The sequence below is a fragment of the Giraffa tippelskirchi genome, chromosome 5 (assembly GCF_054371585.1).
Source record: "Giraffa tippelskirchi isolate mGirTip1 chromosome 5, T2T-mGirTip1v1.2.pri, whole genome shotgun sequence".
Classification (NCBI taxonomy): Eukaryota; Metazoa; Chordata; class Mammalia; order Artiodactyla; family Giraffidae; genus Giraffa; species Giraffa tippelskirchi.
Window position 1 is genome coordinate 29,838,146 of NC_137279.1, and position 18,912 is coordinate 29,857,057.

The following is an 18,912-nucleotide window of genomic DNA, read 5'->3' on the forward strand; positions in this document are numbered from 1 at the left end:
TAAAAAAAAGGCAGGTCTGTTCTGAGCCTAGGAAGTAAAGAGTATCAGATACAGGGTTCTTTCTTCCCGGGGGCATAGGCTTCTGTTCCCCTCTTGTGAAAATCCTTAAGACTCAGCCCATCCTTGATGCCCAGTTAGCCCTGGGGTCTGAATATGTCCTACCAAGGGGCACACAATGAAAGGCTGGGGATAAACCAACTTCAGGAATGTTTAAGGGACTGCAATAATAATTTGGTTTCCAGGTGACTCAGTGGTAAAGAATCTGCCTGCCAATGCAGGGGATGCGGGAGACGTGAGTTTGATTCCTGGGTCAGAAAGGTCCCCTAGAGGAGGAAATGGCAACCCACTCCAGTATTCTTGCCTGGAAAATCCCACCGACAGAGGAGCCTGGCAGGCTACAGTCCATGGGGTGGAAAAGGAGTCGGACACAACTAAGCACACACACACAATAACAATTTTTCACAGGCCGAGAAGGGAAAGGGCCGGTGGTACAGTAACTGCACAACTTGTGCCCTAGCAGTCAGGAGACTCAGTCCCACCTAAGCCCGGCCTTTGTCCCGGGAAGTCGACCGACCCCGCAGACCAGGATGATAAGGCCTTTGTGCTGCTAGGAACAGGTCGTAAAAGAGCCTGCCGCCTTTGTGTGGACCAGGGCCCATTCGCGGAGCCGGGTGCCCTTAGCGAAGGCGGACCAAATGAGTTTGGAAAAGTTCGTGCGCTTTCCCGTTCGCAGCTGCGCCCCTTCTTCCAGGGGGAGGCAGGTCGGGGACACCCGCTGCCCCTAGTCCGGCCGTAGGCTCTGCGATCAGCTCTAATAGCTATCAACTCAGTCTAGTCCCTCAAAGTTCCGGCGGCCCGGGCCGACTGCTGGCCCGCTGCGTGTCCCTCGCGCCCCCTCCAGGCGCTGGGGCCACCGTCTGTCCCGAGGAGCGCGACTGGGTAGGGGGCGCCCGCCGCGCACGGAACTGCTTTCCTTGCCGGCGCGCTAGACCCACCGGCTGGGAAGGGTCGGTTCCCTCCAAGGGGGTCCGAGAACTGAGTCCGCAGCTCTCGGAGCTGGGGCGGGGTGGGGGTGCACGGTGGGGCGGGAACGGGGAGCGAGGGGGCGTCTCAGAAGATTTGGCAGTCCTGGAGGGCGGGCAGGAGGCGAAGGGCGTTGGGGATAAGACCAGAGTAGACTCCCAGTTCAGAGATGGGAGGCGGATGTCTGCAGGTCCCGGGCCCTTGGAGGGGTTCGGGGAAGGGAGGGACGAGAGTCCAGCGATCCTAGAAGGTGGGTAGGGTCCCGGGAGACCTGGTGGACCTCTGAGAGGGGGATTTGGGGTCCTGGAAAGGTGGGTGGCCCTCGGAAGGGGTCGGAGGGGGACGCAGAGCCGGAGGCGGAGGCGGGGCGGTGAGCCGCGTCAGCCCCCGAAGCCCGGCGGGAGCAGAAGTCCAGCATTTGGGGACGCAGGTCAGAGCGCGCCGCCGGCCTCTCACGTTCCGGGTCCTCGCGGGGCGCAGGCCTAGCCGGGGAGGATGCTGCGGGCGGGTCCACATTGCCCTCTAACGGGGACCCTCGGGAAGCCGCCGGCCATTGGCCGGCGCCAGCCTGCGCGCAGGGACAGCGGCCGCCGGCGGGCGCATTAAGCCTGCACTTGCTGGATGCGCTGGCTCACGGCTGGGATGAGCGTGTGATTACGCCTGTGTATTAATAAGCCGTGACTCCCGGCGGTGGGATGGGTCAGGGGCTCATCCTGGCTTTGTTGGAGCGTGAGATGCACTTTGGGTCTGATTCTAAAATACAGTGGCTGGAGTCTGACTTTTAAAAAAAAAACACACCAATTATTTCAGCCACTGTGTAATTTCTTTAAACTTTATATTTTGTATTGGAGTGTAGCCAATTAACAATATTGTGATAGTTTCAGGTGGACAGTGAAGGGATTCAGCCATACATACACATGTATCCATCCTCCCCCAAACTCCTCTCCCAGCCAGGCTGCCATGTAACAGTTGAGCAGAGTTCCATGTGCTGCACAATAGGACCTTGCTGGTTATCCATTTTAAATTTAGCAGTGTGTACATGTCCATCCCAAGCTCCCTAACTATCCCTTTGCCCCCATCCTTCACCCCTGAAAACCATAAGTTCTTTATCTAAGTCTGTGAGCACTGTGTAATATTTTAGATAAAATAATACAAAACTGGGAGTTTAATATCAATTGATTTAACTACAGAAGGTAATACGGTACAGTTTCTGTGCTGTGCTGTTGCTAAGTCGTGTCCGATTCTTTGTGGCTCCATGGATTGGAGTCCACCAGGCTCCACTGTCCATGGGATTTCCCAAGCAAGAATACTGGAGTGGGGTGCCACTTCCTACTCCAGGGGATCTTCCCAACCCAGAGACTGAACCCGCATCTCCTGCGTCTTCTGCACTGGCAGAAAGATTCTTTACCACTGCGCCACTTGGGAAGCCTAGTCTCCATTTTTAAAGTCTCATCCTTATTTTAGCATGTGCCAGGGAATAGTTGCCAAATTAAATTACTAGCAAGTACATATTGATAAGACATCTGTACAGTGTACTTCTACTGGTTACATTCCACCATCCACATGTTCAGCGAGAAATTTGGGGACGCCATGTGGCTCTGTTGTCCCTTTGAGAGCACATTGGTGGCATTCTGGAGTTAGTTGAAACTGGTGATCTGTGAGGACATCCACAGCTGGACTTGGACTGGGGAGAAGGGAAGGGGCCCCACAAGAGGGGGCAAACTCGGCCTTCCAGATGTTTCCCTGGGGCATGGGGGGAGGTGAGCAGGCAGTGCCCAGGTCAGTCCCTGGGGCACCTGAACCATGTCCAGCCCGACACCCAACCACCAGGTCCTCCACTAGAAGGTGGTGCTGAAGAACCTTGGGTAGGAATGGCCTGGAGAAGCCTCTGCCCCCTGGTCTCCCCAGGCAGATGGACTGGTCTCAGGTCCTTCCCTGGCCTCCCAGCCAGTCCTATGACCAAGCCTTAGCCTCCTGGAAGCGCCTTGGTTACTGTGATCTGAAGAGAAACCCAAACATCGCATGCCAGCATGAGAAGCCAGTGGACTGGCCTAACAGAAATGCAGCCTGCTGTCTGACATTTCCAGATTTAAGATGCAGGGTTCCTGGCGTCAGCCCTGCCCTTGTGAGAGTGGGCTCCCCACCCAGAGGAGCTGGTTCCCTGGGCTCCAGGGAGGGCAAGGGCCCTGGGCAGGGGCTGGCAAAGACAAAAAAGGCCTTGGTCTCTCCCAGAGCCTCCCAGGCTGTTGGAGCCTGGTCCCTGGGCCTCAGCCCAGAATACTCTGGTCATGCTGCCCTCCTGAGTAGCTGGAATTTTCTGGATCATGGTCACCACCCGCCTTGCAGATGGTGATTTTTCAGGGGGCATCTTGGCAAGCTACGGGGCTGCTCAGAGTATTGACGCTAGACGTTCGTCCCTCAGAGCTTGCTCCAGGCTACAGACTCTACCTCGAGCCCCACCTGACCCATCTCTGTTTTCAGAGCTATCCCCGATCTCAGACACCCACAGCTGCTGGTACTGAGCTTGCGGCTGGTGTGGGCTCCCCTCCACCTCCCCCTGTGGGAGACGTGCACACTCATCTGAGACTCACACCGGCCGACCTGGCACACAGGACCTCTGTCTGTCTTCATGGCCACTTTCATAAACATCCAAACCCACACTCAAGGGTGAAGACCCCACCCCAGCCCCAGACAGCCAAAAGTGTCTTATATACATATTGACAAAAGGAACCAGGCTCCACTTCTGATGAAGAGAGCCTTTCTCTCTACCTGATATTTCCTGCTAGGACCCACCCTGCTCGGGAACTTTGGGGCTAATCCTCACCCATTTCCTTTTGCACCCCCTTTATCCAAAATCTGGATCAAACTAGCTAAAAATAGACTCTAGTCCTCCTGAGAGTATCCTGCCAAGTTCCGAAGGGGAACCTCTTAGCAGCAATTAGAAGGCAGGTCAAGGGCCCAGCGGGACAGGCTCCCCAATGAGCAGTGTCAATGGCGTGCGGGCCGGGTGTGCACGATGTGGCTTTTAAAGCAGCCAGGCCAACAATGCTGACCCTTTCTCTCTGGTTTCTCCATCCTAGATTTATTATAAAGTCATTAAGGACATTGAGCCAGGAGAAGAGCTGCTGGTCCATGTGAAAGAAGGTGCCTACTCTCTGGGGGCAGTGCCTCCCAGCCTGGATGGTAAGCCCCCACCCACAGGAGCAGAGGCAGCGTGACAGGAGCTGGGGGTTCCCCTGCTGCTGCCCATGGTCCAGCCCCCAGGCCCCAGATGGGCAGAACCAATTCTTCCCAACAACTTCTCAACCTGAGCACTTGGCTTTCTCTTTCCTTGGGTTACAGAGGCCACAGCCTGAGTTCAGACAGGACTTGAGACAACACGACATGCTGCCTGACATCTCTGTAGTGGGAGAGTCCTAGGGGCTCTTTTTAAACTGTAAAATTATCATTAGCAGCAGCAGTATACTCTCTGTAAGACTTAAACAAACAGACCCATTTCACAGCTTGGAAACATTTGCCCCCAGAGCTCTGTGCCAGAGGAGAGCCACAGTCTCAGTTAAGAGAGTGCAGTGATGCCATCCATGTATTTGAAAGCAATGACCACCTATAGTTAAAAGCAAAACTTCCCAGAGAAAGATTACGGGAAGTTTATTTGGTGAGAGGGAATATTTAGGGCTTCAGAGAGCCCCTCTAAGCAAGCTCTCCCAACAGGACTGCAGGAAGCGTCCCCAGTGTCCTTCCCTCTCGGCTGGTCACACAGTATGTGTCCAGTAGACACTTCCATTCCTTGTTCATCCACACCCAGGCACATCTCTGATGATGCTTGAGAAAACCCCAGTCTCATACAGGCTCAGATTTCTGAAATCCAGGTTTCTATTCCTCCATCCACATTGTTAAGCAGTGTGCCCATTCACCTTGGGATCCTGGAACCATTTTTAAGTGGCAGAGGAAAAGTCAGTTGGAGGAAGCTGCTTGGCAACAAGGCTGGTCAGTTAACTCCCTACGTGCCGTGGCTGAATAGATGGCATCTCTCCTCTGCGTGAGGCCCCGCAAGTGAACTGAAGGCAGCCTCTGCTTCCCACCATCTCTGGTACTAATGATTCCATTCCTGCTAGAGAAAGGGGGGAGGCTGGCTTTTCCCTTCCTGTCCTTCTTCCCCCGCATCCCCCCCAACACACACACAAATACTCCAAGGCTTAATGATTAATGCCACTAACTGCAAGTTTCTCTAAGGAACCGCTCCAGTGTCACGGCCTGGGAGTACGGTTGACTGGGCCAGGGAGCTAGGCGTCGGAATTAGCAGGAAGCCCCCGGGAGCAGGGTGACCTTCTCGGTCCTCAAGCGTGGCCCACCTTTGTGGGGCAGCACTTTGCGCCTGTGAGTTCTTCCAAAGGCTCTCTCCAGAGAAGAACAATTCTGTAAAACAGACTCGACCCACCCTCTCCTCTAGACTTTGGTTTTAATCAGTCCTTCGAGAAAAGGAAGTAGGTGGCTAAGCTCTGGGTATCAGGGGGATGATCTCATTTTTCTTAAAATAATTGTTGAAAAGACTTGTGAATCTTAGATAACGCACTCAGAAAGATAAATTCGACCACGCTGGGCCATGGGGTTTTGTTTGTATGATGACCTGTCTTTCTTCCGAAAGGTTAGAGAAACCTTGATTCCTGTCCCTCTTCTAATGCCTGATCTTAAATAACTTGGGTCTGCATTTTCCTAATTTATGAAACATCTGTGGGCTAATTGCTTTCCACACATAATAGTCCAACGTCAAATATTTGACTTTTCATACCCTTGGCTGTCAGGATCACTCCTTCACCTCCCAACAGCCACCCCTCGTCAGTTAACTCTGAATCGCACAGAAAGAAAATGTGAAAATGTTCCTCACTAAGATAATTATCATAAAAAATCTTTTATCCCAGCCCTAGTGAATGCAGGGCCCCTTATCACGGCAGGAACTTGGAGTGGGCTCTTGAGGGCTTTTGAGCCTCCAGTCTGTAGATTAGCATGTAGATGCCACATAATTGTGTCCCCCTGGGTTCCCTGAAGCCATTAGGCACTGATTTATTTTTCTGTTACATTCCTGCTTTGCCGCGAAAAGTTGCCGAGGGAACTTCAGACAGACGCTAGGCTCAGACTCGACACACAAGACATCGGGCCAGCATGGTCTCGGTTTAGCTGGGTTTGGGCGGAAGTCAGAGCTTTTGCACCAGTCCACGGCCCCCTCCCCAGGTTTAGATAAGGAGAGCTCAGTTCTGAGTCACAGTGCTGCCTGCTCTTGTTGGGGGCAGGGGCTCTGGCAGGATGACCTCCAGGTATCACGGAAGAAGCGGGGGCGGGGGGCATGCTCTGCCAGTTCACTGCGGGGAGTGGCCCCAGCCCTGTGGACCTGGGACTGGCAGCCCTCTTCCAAAGCTGCAGCTTTGTAAAGAAATTCAATTCCAATTTTCCGACAAGTGACTCAGAGCAGAGGGAAGCCACTTTCAGGTTCATTAGTTCCAGGAACTTTTTATTTTGTTTTTACTCTTTTCAGTAGAGAGGGGAAAGATTTCTCTTTCAAGAGAACTTCTTGCTCTTGGGAGAAAATAAAGAAAATCGTTTCCATTCAAATACACCTTTCTTTTGAGAAAGGCTCAAAATTACTAACTTTCCCCCCTCTCCAAAAAAGGTCAAGCGGATTCAGCGTATTTGTATAAAGCATGAGATAGACAGACATAACATAATACAACATAACTATACAACACAAAGTAGCATAATGCAATCAGAGTGTGACATATTCTAGTATTTCTTTTAATTGGAGTTGCTTGTGCTAGGAAAGTGAAAACCATGCAGTCCAGGTGCATCTTTCTTGCCCCATCCAGCTTGCCCCAGGTGTGTATTCGATGCCAACTTTACCTGTATGGAAGATGAGGGACACCTGTCCACACCATGGCATGAGTGGGCAAGGCTTGGATGTGTCCTGTTCCAGCCTCTGTCCTTCGACAGGAACAAACTTGGGTTCCTGGTGGGATGGGGACATGGAAGGGGGGCACCCTCCATCACTGGTTCCATCACCTCCAGGACACCTTCCAATGCCTTTGAAGTGAGATGCAGGCTGAATTTTCATTATAAATCCAAATTCCAGATCCAAGCTGGAAAAATAAGTTGGTCAGTGCTATGAAAAGTTGGGGTTGGCCCTTCTTCTTTTTTTTCTCAAATTTCAACTTAAGTGACTGTTTTGGGTCCAGAAAGAGTGATGTTAGTGGTAAAGAACCTACCCGTCAATGCAAGAGACATAAGAGACACAAGTTCAATCCCTGGATTGGGAAGATCTCCTGGAGGAGGGCATGGCAACTCACTCCAGTATTCTTGCCTGGAGAATCTCCATGGACAGAGGAGCCTGGCAGGCTACAGTCCATAAGGGTCACAAAGATTCAGACACGACTGAAGTAACTTAGCACGCTTAGCATGAAAGAGTAAGATACGAACTAACATTTCTCACTTCCTTGTAATGCTGGTGAGAGGGCCCCTCTCAGCCTCATTCCAGCTCAGGAAGTCAGAGCAAAGCCACAACAGCAGTTTTGTGGGGCCTGGGCATCCGGTTGTGTTCTAAGATGGTGTTCTTAGTTCCAGTGGGAAGGAACCCATGTTTCTAAGGACAGGGAAGCCCTGTGGGGGATTGTGTTGAGGGCGGGGCACTGACATCGCGTCACCCTGCACATTGCCACACAGAGTGCCTTTCTTATACCCTCAGCGGGAAACTGGGACTCAGACTCCTGTCCCCAGGCACCCAGCAGAGAGAAGGGTGGGTACCAGCTCTGCCACTTCACCTCCGGATGCCCCGGACGAGCCAGGCAACCTCCCCTGGCCTCCGTGTACCAGTGATAAATCCTGCGGCTTGATGCGAGGCTTGGGGGAGGGAACATGATAATGTTCCCTGGCACCAAGCCGGCCATGTGGAGGCGCCCCTCTGCAGGTGCTAAGCTCACAGTGGACACTTATCTGAAGCAGCGTCCAGGCTCCCTTCTGCTTTACTTTTTGTTGTTTGTTTTTTTAATATTTATTTATTTATTTGGCTGTGCCAGGTCTTAGTTGCAGCACACAGAATTTTTAGTTTTGGTATGTAGGATCTACTTCCCTGACCAGGAATCAAACCCAGCCCCCCTGCACTCAGAGACCAGAATCTTAGCCGCTGGACCACCAGGGAAGTCCCCTCCCTCCTGTTTTAGAGGCAACATCTTACAGACCTGCCGGTGGCTATTTTGCAATGTGTGTCTTTCTTGCCCACCTGGCCCCTCCTGGGATCATGTTTGGGGCACCACTGTGGCACCAAGGACCGGCCCAGGGCCTTGATGGGCTTCATCTTAGAATCTTCTCTGACTTAGCTCTCCAGACGGCTACAATGCGTCCCTTTCCTTCTGGCTGGCAGGGCTGCCCAGTGGCAGGGACACTAGGCTCCTACAGGTCCTGTGTTCACGGATGCTGGCTCAAGGGTCACCTGGGCAGCCGCCATCCCCGCCAACTCCACCCTAGGCTTCTGTGGTTGGTGAGGACCTGCTGGCCCTCTGGCCTCCTCCAGTCCATTCTATGGCTCAGCCTGTGTCTGGGGCAGGTCCAGGGATTGGGGCAGAGCCTTCTAAGCTCCTAGCTAAGCTCAGGTCCCCGCACACAGAACAGGGCTGAGCATCGTCCCCAGACTCCGCAGACTCTAAGCAGGAGCTGCTTCCCTGTCTTGTTCTTGATTTCCCCCAAGCAAGACCGTTCCTGACAGCAGCCTCACGTTGGCAAGTGGGCTAGGACACCAGGACTTGGCTGTGTCTGGTCAGCACCGGGCCTGGCTCCCCCAACACATGCATGTCCCCCAGGCTCCCAGGGAAGGTGACAGCTGCCTCCCTGTGTGTCCCAGGGTGTTGTCCAAGGCCTGGGGGCTCGGCCAGGAGCATCTAAGGGCTGGATCCCACAGGAGTGTCTCCCTCAGGCGTGGGAGCTTGGGCGCCCACCGATGGGGGTGCCAGGTGTGGCCAGACCGGGCCCTCAGGGGTCTGTGGGAGCAGTGCATCTGCCTTCAGGCTCAGGAAAGCTTCCAATCTCGAGGAGGCCTCCCTGCCTGTAGTCCTCCCCCCATCTTCCCCCCAGACCCTGGCCACGGGCTCAGTTTGCCTAGCCACCCCTCCCTCCTCAGCAATCTGGGACATTGATGGTGGCCCTTCTGCCACAAGGAGGGGCAGAAGGCAGTCCCCCGCCTCCCTCCATGTCCCCACATCCCTGGCTTCTGCACCCCTTAGGGTTAGGCCCTTCCAGTTAGCATCCAGCCCAAGGTCAAGGCTCTGCCCACTGTGGGGCCCAGAGGTCCTTGTTCATGTGGACGTGCACACTCTCACACCCTCACAAATAAATGCACACATGCCCACATAGATTCACACAAACACACTAAAACATGCACAAATACAATCACATAACTCATACACACATTCAGAGACGCACAAAAGTATGTATACAAGTGTGTATACACCCACAAATGTGCATGCACTCACATATACACATGCACACCCAACACACTAACTCATGGGCAGTCGTGCACACAAATGTGTACACTTAACATGCACGTGTATGTGCACACATAACACATATGCATGCACAGAAACACACCCATTATCATGTGCCAAGTAAGCACACACATGAACACACAAACATGCACAAATGCAAGCGTACAAGTGTGAAGCTACGCAGACATGCAAATTTTCATACCTGTAGCCACAGAGAGAAACACATGCACACATACACAGGAATACACATGACACCAGCACAAACATGAGCACAAATGCGCAAAAATGCCTGCACACGTGTGCAAAGGTGCCCCGAGAAGGAGGCAGGCGTGCTGGAGTATTCACCCACGTTCACACACAGCTGCATACCCGTGCACAAGGAGCACACGCGTTCACACAGCTACTCACAAGAACACCTTTCAATTCATTTGTGCTGGTTCTCTATCCAGACGTGGGGGACACGGGGTGGTCCTTGGCAGTGAAGAGGGGGCCCCTGCTCTGGGGAGAAGCTGGGTCCAGGCAGCCAAGGGCGGAGAATGGCGCGGAGGTTGTTCTGCGGGATTCACAACTCCGAGCTGTCTGTCTTGGCATGATCCGCAGGATGCTGCCTCGTAAACTTCATAGTAGCCGCCTCCTTTTTATTTGTTTGACCTTGACAATCGTTTATGATACGCACCAGAGCCCAGCCGTCTCTCCTCCTAATTCATACACAAAGCACTTAGCCTGGCTTCCTTCTCTGCTCCCGGCCGGCGTGGGGCCCAGCACTCCTCAGGGTTTCTTATGGTGGAGTCTAGGGTCCCTCTGGGTCCCTGGGGCAGCCTCTCTCTGCCGGGGCTGTGAGCAGGAAGGATGCCGGAGCCTGGGGGGCAGGCCCGCGGCCTCCCCGCACCCCTTGCAGCCCCCGGGCCTGGGTGGACCTGGGGTGGGTCCTGGGCGCCTCCCCACACCGGCCCTCTCTCCCCTGCAGAGGAGCCCACATTCCGCTGCGACGCGTGTGACGAGCTCTTCCCATCCAAGCTGGACCTGCGGCGCCACAAGAAGTACGCGTGCAGCTCGGTGGGGGCCGCGCTCTATGAGGGCCTGGCCGGCGAGCTCAAGCCTGAGGGCCTGGGCGGTGGCGGCAGTGACGGGCAGGCCCACGAGTGCAAGGACTGCGAGCGGATGTTCCCCACGAAGTACAGGTGGGCCCCTCCCCCGCCCCAGGAACATCATAGACAGCCCCTCCCCCGCCCCCCCGCCCCCCCCCACCACAGGAGCATCACGGACGGCCCCTCCCCTGCCCGCCCCGCCCCACCCCCCCAGGAGCATCACGGACAGCCGGGTCAGTTGGCCCTAGGAGCACAGGAGGAGCCCTGAGAAGGGCAGAGGTCAGACTTGGGCCCTCCAGCCTGCCCACTCTGAGAAACCTAAGGCTCTAAAGGGCATGGAGATACGCCTTGGGAGCAGGAAACCGGCCCACTCAACGGCCCTTGGGGACAATGTGGGCCTACGAGCTGACAGTTGGAGGTCAAAGCTCACACCCTGACCCTAAAGGCCTGGCCCCTGGTCAGAGCCCCCCCGACCCACAGAGGATCCTCAAGGCACCCACTGGAGCCACTGCTGCAACCCCTCATCTTGTCACCAGGGCTGAGCTGTGGGGACAGACTTGAAGGAAGTCAGGAACACAGGCCAGGCCCCCAGATATGCAAGGCTCAAGCTCCAGGGCCATTTCCAGGGTGAGGTCCAGGGCCAGGCTGGGGGATGCTGCCCAAGGGGTTCTGGAGTGGCCTGACCCTCTGGACACATGCAGACTCCTTCCCAGACAGTGGACATGGGCAGGAAGGGGCCATCCAGGGGTCCCCTCACCCTCCACCCCAGGCACCAGCCTCTGTGTCCCATGGAAGCCCCCACCTGTCCCAGGAGACCTCACGGACGCGGGCACAGATGTCCAGCCAGCCATGTGATGGCCGGAGCCAGCCTCCCGGGCCCCAAGGCGAGGCAGGAGTCAGGACCTGGGAGCTGGGGCCCCGGGAACCCGAGGAAGGAGAACCAGGCCCCAAAGTCCCCGGGCTCCGGGGACCGGTGAAGACCTTCACAACCTGTGCCTCTCCTCCGCCTCTGAGGATTTCCTCCGGGGCAGCCCCTGCAAAGTCAGAGTGAAACCCCATCAGGTCACTAACTGGCTGTAGGATGGAGGGGAATTGAATGCCAATCCCGTCATAGCCCCCTGGGGAAGGGAAACCCTCCACCCAGAACGGATGACTGCGAAAATAAGAGTTTGGGCAAATCCCGACCGAGGCTCTTGGCGGTAAGCGCTGCTCAAGAGGACCCGTGTTTTCTTTACATAAACACATAAATCACAATTAACAACAGGGGAAAAGATACAATCTGCCGGGTCCTGGAGAACCAGGCGTTTCTGATCTAAATGGATGGCTGGGCCCCGTAATTAACGGGCCGTGATGTATTGCTGCTTTGCTCATGAAGATTAACGGTCATACCTGGGACAGGAGGAGAAGTGGGGCGTCCCCCGAGGTGGGGGGTGGGGCTCCAGGCGGCCTGTTCATCCAGGTTCACCCCTCCCTGCAGCTGTGCCAGCCTCCCCATCACATCTCGCTTGGAGACCCCTTGCTCACTCCCGCCACCCCCGTGGTGTGTGCGTGGCAGGCAGCCTCTCAATCTGGCTTGGCCAGGGGACATGCTCTGGGAACTCAGAGGGGTGGCCTTGGGTTTCCCGAGCCGCACCCCCACTCCGGGCTCCTCTGGGACTCATGGCAATGTTGGAAGTTTCTAAATCCATTTTTTGTTAGGCCCAAGGTTAGCATCAAGGGGAAGTTTGTCTTGAAATATGGAAGTGTGAGCTGGGGCCCCGCCTGGCTCTGGATGCCTGGGGGTGGTCTTGGGTGAGGGCCTGAACTCCATCCACGCCCGGGCTTCCCCCCGCCATCCAACGTGGGAAGGCCGTGTCTGCCGGTCCACCCAGTTGCCCTGTTCAGGCAGGAGACAGACAGACTGGCTGCCAGGCCTCTCTCTGCTCTCCGAGCAGGAGGTGGCAGGGTCTCCGAGGGGCAGAGGCTCCAAGGGGCAGGGATGAGGCCCTTCCCTCCGGGCCCCTGGTGATCCCGGGCCACTGTGTGCAGCTTGGAGCAGCACATGGTCGTCCACACGGAGGAGCGAGAGTACAAGTGTGACCAGTGTCCCAAGGCCTTCAACTGGAAGTCCAACCTCATCCGTCACCAGATGTCCCACGACAGCGGCAAGCGCTTCGAATGTGAAAACTGCGTGAAGGTAACGGGGCTTGCCCCGCCGGCCCTGCCCGTGTCAAGACACAGAGCAAGTGTGGGGACCACAGGCCCCCAAGTCATTCGAGAGGAAGACAGGAAGTATGCAGGGTCGCACGACGGGGAAGGAGGGGGGGCCAGACCCAGGTCCTCTCGGGTTCCCACCTACATGGCAGGACAGACTCCTGGGTCAAAGACTTGGAGCTTAAGAAAGCATCTGAGCTCCTGTCTGGAGCACCCTCAGGGCCACAGTTCTCTCGGGAATTATTATTGAAGAACCAGAGTCCAGGGAGGCCTGACAGCTCACCTGAGGGCATCCAGTGGGTCACTGCTCCAGCAGAGACCCTTCTGGCCAGGCTCAGGGCGGTGGGCAGAGCACCCAGGAAGACTCTCGTCCTGTGACCTGACCCGGGGTCCACAGGGAGCAACCGACAGGATGTGACGCACCGGCGTCTGTGTCCCCAGGTGTTCACGGACCCCAGCAACCTACAGCGACACATCCGCTCCCAGCACGTGGGCGCCCGGGCCCACGCCTGCCCGGACTGCGGGAAGACCTTCGCCACCTCCTCGGGCCTCAAGCAGCACAAGCACATCCACAGCACCGTCAAACCTTTTATATGTGAGTGAGTGATCACCACTCGGCCCCCACCCGGCTCCCACCCAGCGTGCCCAGGGTGGGGGGTGCTTGGAGGTCAGCCAAGGTGCGAAGTCCTCAGGCTCTTCCCTGCTTGTGGGACCCTGTCTGTCCAGAAAACACTTGTGGCGATTGCCAATCCCTCTGCCCAGGGGTGGCTGCCTCCTGGTGCCACTTTATCATCACCCTGCTCCCTCGCAGCCTCTCATTCTGGGATCCATCTTTCTCTTGCTCTGGCCCCACTTTCCCCTCCTGCCCACCTTGGGTCCTCCCTGTGGCTCACTCGTCCAGTGGCTGGAGGTGGGCAGTGGGTGGTAAAGATCCCTGTGGTCCTGTAGAGAAGCCAGCAACCTACCTTTCCCTTCCTCGCCTCCCCTTCCCCCGCACACAGGCTGCCCAGAGCTCCAGCAGGTATGATAATATCAGCGCTTCCCACCCACCTGCAGCATTTGGGGACCCCAGGCTGTATGCCCATGCTGATCTGGTCAGCAGGGGCCAGCCATGAATAACTGGACCCCTGTCCACATGCCGTTGACCTGCCAGTGGAGGAGACGGAAGCTAAGCCGTCACCAGGGTTGGGAGGAGGGCTGCAGGGTCAGGAGGCTCTCCAGGTGCCCAAGTAGGTGTCATCTGACCCATATGCTGGGAGGTGGGATGGTCTATGGGTGACCCAAGTGGCAGAGAGCTCGAGGAGGTGGGCAGGGGGTGGGGTGAGAGCGACGGGGTACCTGCTCAGAAGGCTCATCACAGGTTGCTGTGAGCACAGAAGCCTTGAGCTTTTGGTGTGTTTGGGGAGGGAAGTAATAGGAGAGGAGTCAGAGGTCGCAGGATTAGGTTCTGGGAATCTAGTGGGCCAATGTAGGAGCATGACCCTACTTCTCAGGGTTTAGGAGATATTGAAGGTTCTTCTGTCTAGCATTGCACCAAGTCATCTCACTTGAGATTGTGCTGAGTCACTGTTCACACCAACACAGAGCTGACTCATCAGCCTGCTAACTCACCAGCATTGTCCTGACTCATGGCTCACACCAGCATTCACATGAGATTGACCTGATTCATCGTTCACCCCAGCATTGCACTGGGAGTCATTCACATAAGATTGTGTTGAGTCACTGTTCACACCAACACAGAGCTGGCTCATCAGCCAGTTTAACTCACCAGTGCTGTCCTGACTCATCGTTCACATCAGTATTCTGCTGAGTCAGCATTCACACGAGATTGTCCCAACTCATCCTTCACATCAGCATCACACTAAGTGTCATTCACATAAGATTGTGCTGAGTCATTGTCCACACGAGGTTGTGCTGAGCCATCATTTCACACACATGAGTTCACAGCACCCTTAGAAAACCTGATGGAGCAGGGACTACACTGTGTCCAACAAAAGGGAAGTGACAGAGAAGGAAACAGTCTTGGCAGTATGAAGTGACCAGGCCTTCGAGGCCCTGCTGCAGCTCCAGGGGCCTGGCTGCTGACTGCTGGGTGGCCTGGGACCTCTTGGGTCCCAGCACATCAATGTTGGGGGTGGGAGGAGCTAACTCTGGGAACTTGAGGACTTGGGTCTCAGTGGTTTCACCAATGTGGGGGTCTCACAGGACTAGACTGCTCCCCCAAAGAGGCCATACTCACTGGCTGGTCAGGCCTTTGTTGAGTAGCTGGGGCTGTGCTGCCCTCCTGCCCACTGCCCCGAGCCTAGGCTTCCAGCTGTCTTGCTAGAGGTGACTGAGCCCCCATCTCACCTGGGTCACCCACTCTCTCAGCCAGGGAAAATGTGCTTCTTGAGAGTGAGTATGTATATGTGTGTGCATGTGCACACACACACAATCCACCTGCATACTCTACAGGAAAAGACACTGCTGACCAGCACAAGCACTGGCCGGGGTCCCCCTGCATCCCGCAGGGCGTAGGTACACTCCACCAGGTGCTGATCCCACATCCAGCTCGTGATGAGCTGCCTGGGCCTTTCCCAGCCCCTGCAGGGAGCCAGCTCCCTTCACCAGCTCTGTCGGCCATCATAGGACCAGGACCCACCTCTCCAGGGACCTCGGTCTCCTAGAGGCCTCTCTGTAGCCCCAGCATGTCATCAGGACCCCTTTCTTGTATGATTGGATGGATGGGAAGCAAGGGTCCCAGGCTCCCTTCACTCAGGCATGGCCACTGGTCCCCGAGCCACCCCTGCCACACACACCAGGAGTTGCCCTGGGAGGGTGCCATTTGCAAGCTCAGGATGACAGCAGCCACTGATGAGGTGCCACGGAGCCCCACTGTGGGGGACAGAGGGAGTCACAGAACCTCTTCAAGGGCCGGGGATGTAGTAAGTTGTTACTTGTCTGGCCAGGAGCCCTGAACCAGGGAGTAGCCTCTCTTCCCGTGAGGGTCAGCAGGTGGCCTGAGGGTATTTATAGACCTTCCTGAGGAGCAGCCGCCCCTCTGCACCAGCCTCCTCCCAAAAAGGGCAGATTTGATTAAACGAGGCAGTGCTCTTCCCCCTCAGCCTTGAAAATGTCCCGCCAAGCCAGACAGCCAGGAAGGCAGAGCCGTTAATATAAATAGATATTGTGATTAAAGAGCACGATCAGCTCGGGGCCAGCGCTCCCAGTGAGATTCGCATGACATCAGGCCACGAGAGTGTGCGGAGAGCGAGAAACATGCTGAAATCATTGTTTCCACGGGGGCTGCATTTAGGAAGCAAATCATCCTGCAGAGAGAGAGAGACAGACTGTGTGTGTGTGTGTGTGTGTGTGTGTGTGTGTGTGTGTGTGTTCCTCCGTTGCTGGTTAGGAAAACAAGAAGAGAAAGAAAAACTGGCTGTTGGCCGACACTCAGCTCACCACTGGAAAAATGGCGAGACTGGGTCGCTGGGGTGTGCGGGACCTGCCATTTGGCTCTGGCCGCCACCCTCTCCTGTTATGCACAGAGGTGGAGCGGCCTCTCCATCCCAGTCTGGGGAGGTCTCACTTTTCTCAGATGTGGAACCCTCCGGGGCTCCCCTCCCACCTCCACCTTCTGGCCACCCCCAGACTCTGATCTCACAGCCAAGAGCTCTGCTCCCAGGATTGTGGACTAAGAACCCCCAGGGGCTGGTCACTCCTAAGGCCTCCCTGTCCTGGGAGCAGCTCACAGGCCCCTGGGGCAGAATGAGGGGGAAAGCTGAGAGCACTTTAAACCTTAGGAAATGGGCGGCCTAGCCCAGGGTGTGTGGTGTGTTACTCGCTCCTACTGGAACAACGTGGCTGACATGGTAGGGAGGCCTGGTGGGGAGTCTGGGTGGGAGGGTGCAGCTGCACACGTGATTGTATGCTGTGTCTTTGCCCATCTCTGGGAGCGATCTTGAAGACCTTGGCCCCACCTGACAAACTCATGGGGTCAGGAGAGCACAGAGCAGCAGGGCCCATTCTCCAGTGGAGAAGGCTGAAGAGGGTAGAGATCTACCCAGGCCACCCAGAGACCACAGGGGAGGTACAGGGACATCCTTGCCAATCCATTTTGGTCACCGGAGACCAGTCCCAGAGAAGGGTGCATGTGCATAGATACGCATATGTACACCTGTGTGTGCAAGTACATGTGATGACACAGTTGTAGTGCAACATGTGTGTTTGTGAACGTACACACTCATGCATGACACACTTGTGTACATAAGAGCCCATAGACAGGTCTGTGTGCCCACAGACCTGTGTGCGTACCTGCATGCATACATACACCTGAGCGCACATGCAGGTACTCATACCCAGTGACGCATGTGTGCACACACATGTGCACACATGCACTCACACACACACACATACATCCAGGCGCACATCACTCCAGGCACTCAGCCAGACCCCCGGTGCCCCGGCCCCAGGCAGTGCGGGGTCCCCGTCGCCTCCCCTCACAATGCCGTCTCTGCTCTGTTGCCCCCAGGTGAGGTCTGCCACAAGTCATACACGCAGTTCTCCAACCTGTGCCGCCACAAGCGCATGCACGCGGACTGCCGCACGCAGATCAAGTGCAAGGACTGCGGGCAGATGTTCAGCACTACCTCATCCCTCAACAAGCACCGGCGCTTCTGCGAGGGCAAGAACCATTACCCTCCGGGAGGCATCTTCGCGCCCGGCCTGCCCCTGACCCCCAGCCCCTTGATGGACAAGGCCAAGCCTCCCCCCGGTCTCAACCACGCCGGCCTGGGCTTCGGCGAGTACTTCCCCTCCAGGCCACACCCCGGGAGCCTGCCCTTCTCCGCGGCACCCCCCAGCTTCCCCACGCTCACGCCCGGTTTCCCAGGCATCTTCCCTCCATCCCTGTACCCCCGGCCGCCTCTGCTACCTCCCACACCGCTGCTCAAGAGCCCCCTGAACCACACGCAGGACGCCAAGCTGCCCAGCCCCCTGGGGAACCCGGCCCTGCCCCTCGTCTCCGCCGTGGGCAATAGTAGCCAGGGCGCCGCAGCGGCCACGGGGCCCGAGGAGAAGCTGGAGGGCCACCTGGAGGAGGTGTACACCACCAAACTCAAGCCCCGGGGCAGCGACCTGTCAGACGGCAGCGACTTTGAGGACATCAACACCACAACCGGGACCGACCTGGACACGACCACGGGCACGGGCTCCGACCTAGACAGCGACGTGGACAGTGACCGCGACAAGACCAAGGACAAGGGCAAGGCGGCCGAGGGCAAGCCCGAGTTCGGGGGCAGCGCGGTGCCCCCAGGCGTCCCGAACAGTGTGGGCGAGGTTCCCGTCTTCTACTCCCAACACTTCTTCCCGCCGCCCCAGGAGCAGCTGCTGACAGCGTCAGGCGCGGCGGGCGACTCCATCAAGGCCATCGCGTCCATCGCTGAGAAGTACTTCGGGCCTGGCTTCATGGGCGTGCCGGAGAAGAAGCTGGGCGCGCTGCCCTACCACTCCGTGTTCCCCTTCCAGTTCCTGCCCCACCTCCCCCACTCCCTGTACCCCTTCACGGACCGTGCCCTCACCCACAACCTGCTGGTCAAGGCCGAGCCAAAGTCGCCCCGGGACGCCCTCAAGGCCGGTGGCCCCAGCGCCGAGTCCCCCTTCGACCTCACCACCAAACCCAAAGAGGCCAAGCCCATCCTGCCGGCGCCCAAGGTGCCCCCAGCCCCAGCAACCGGCGAGGAGCAGCCGCTGGACCTGAGCATTGGCAGCCGCGTGCGGGCCAGCCAGAACGGAGGGGCGCGGGAGCCCCGTAAGAACCACGTGTACGGCGAGCGCAGGCTGGGGCCCAGCGAGGGGCTGCCCAAGGCTTGCCCGGCCCAGCTGCCCCAGCAGCCGCCCCTGCACTATGCCAAGCCATCGCCCTTCTTCATGGACCCTATCTACAGGTATTCACATGCCCCACCCTCACGTGCTGTCCCCGGGGACCACCTCCCCTGCTCCCCCAAGCTTTGTCCCTCTGTCTTTGCAGCTTCAGGAGGTGCTTCGGCTCTGGGAGGGGAGGGGTCTGTGCTGCTTTGAAGTCCAGGCCCGGCTCGGCCCTTTCCTAG

At 56.8% G+C, this 18,912-nt stretch overlaps 1 protein-coding gene across 3 annotated transcripts in view; it reads left to right on the plus strand.

The window, feature by feature from the left end:
- Window positions 1-18,912, plus strand: part of PRDM16 (PR/SET domain 16) — a 332,745-nt gene that overhangs the window by 287,125 nt on the left and 26,708 nt on the right. For all 3 annotated transcript variants that reach the window (XM_081488463.1, XM_081488464.1, XM_081488465.1), the window contains exons 5-9: window positions 4,104-4,206; window positions 10,513-10,726; window positions 12,662-12,809; window positions 13,268-13,421; window positions 17,337-18,750. In XM_081488463.1, coding sequence (XP_081344589.1) covers window positions 4,104-4,206; window positions 10,513-10,726; window positions 12,662-12,809; window positions 13,268-13,421; window positions 17,337-18,750 — 2,033 coding nt within the window. The remainder of the gene's footprint in view (window positions 1-4,103; window positions 4,207-10,512; window positions 10,727-12,661; window positions 12,810-13,267; window positions 13,422-17,336; window positions 18,751-18,912) is intronic.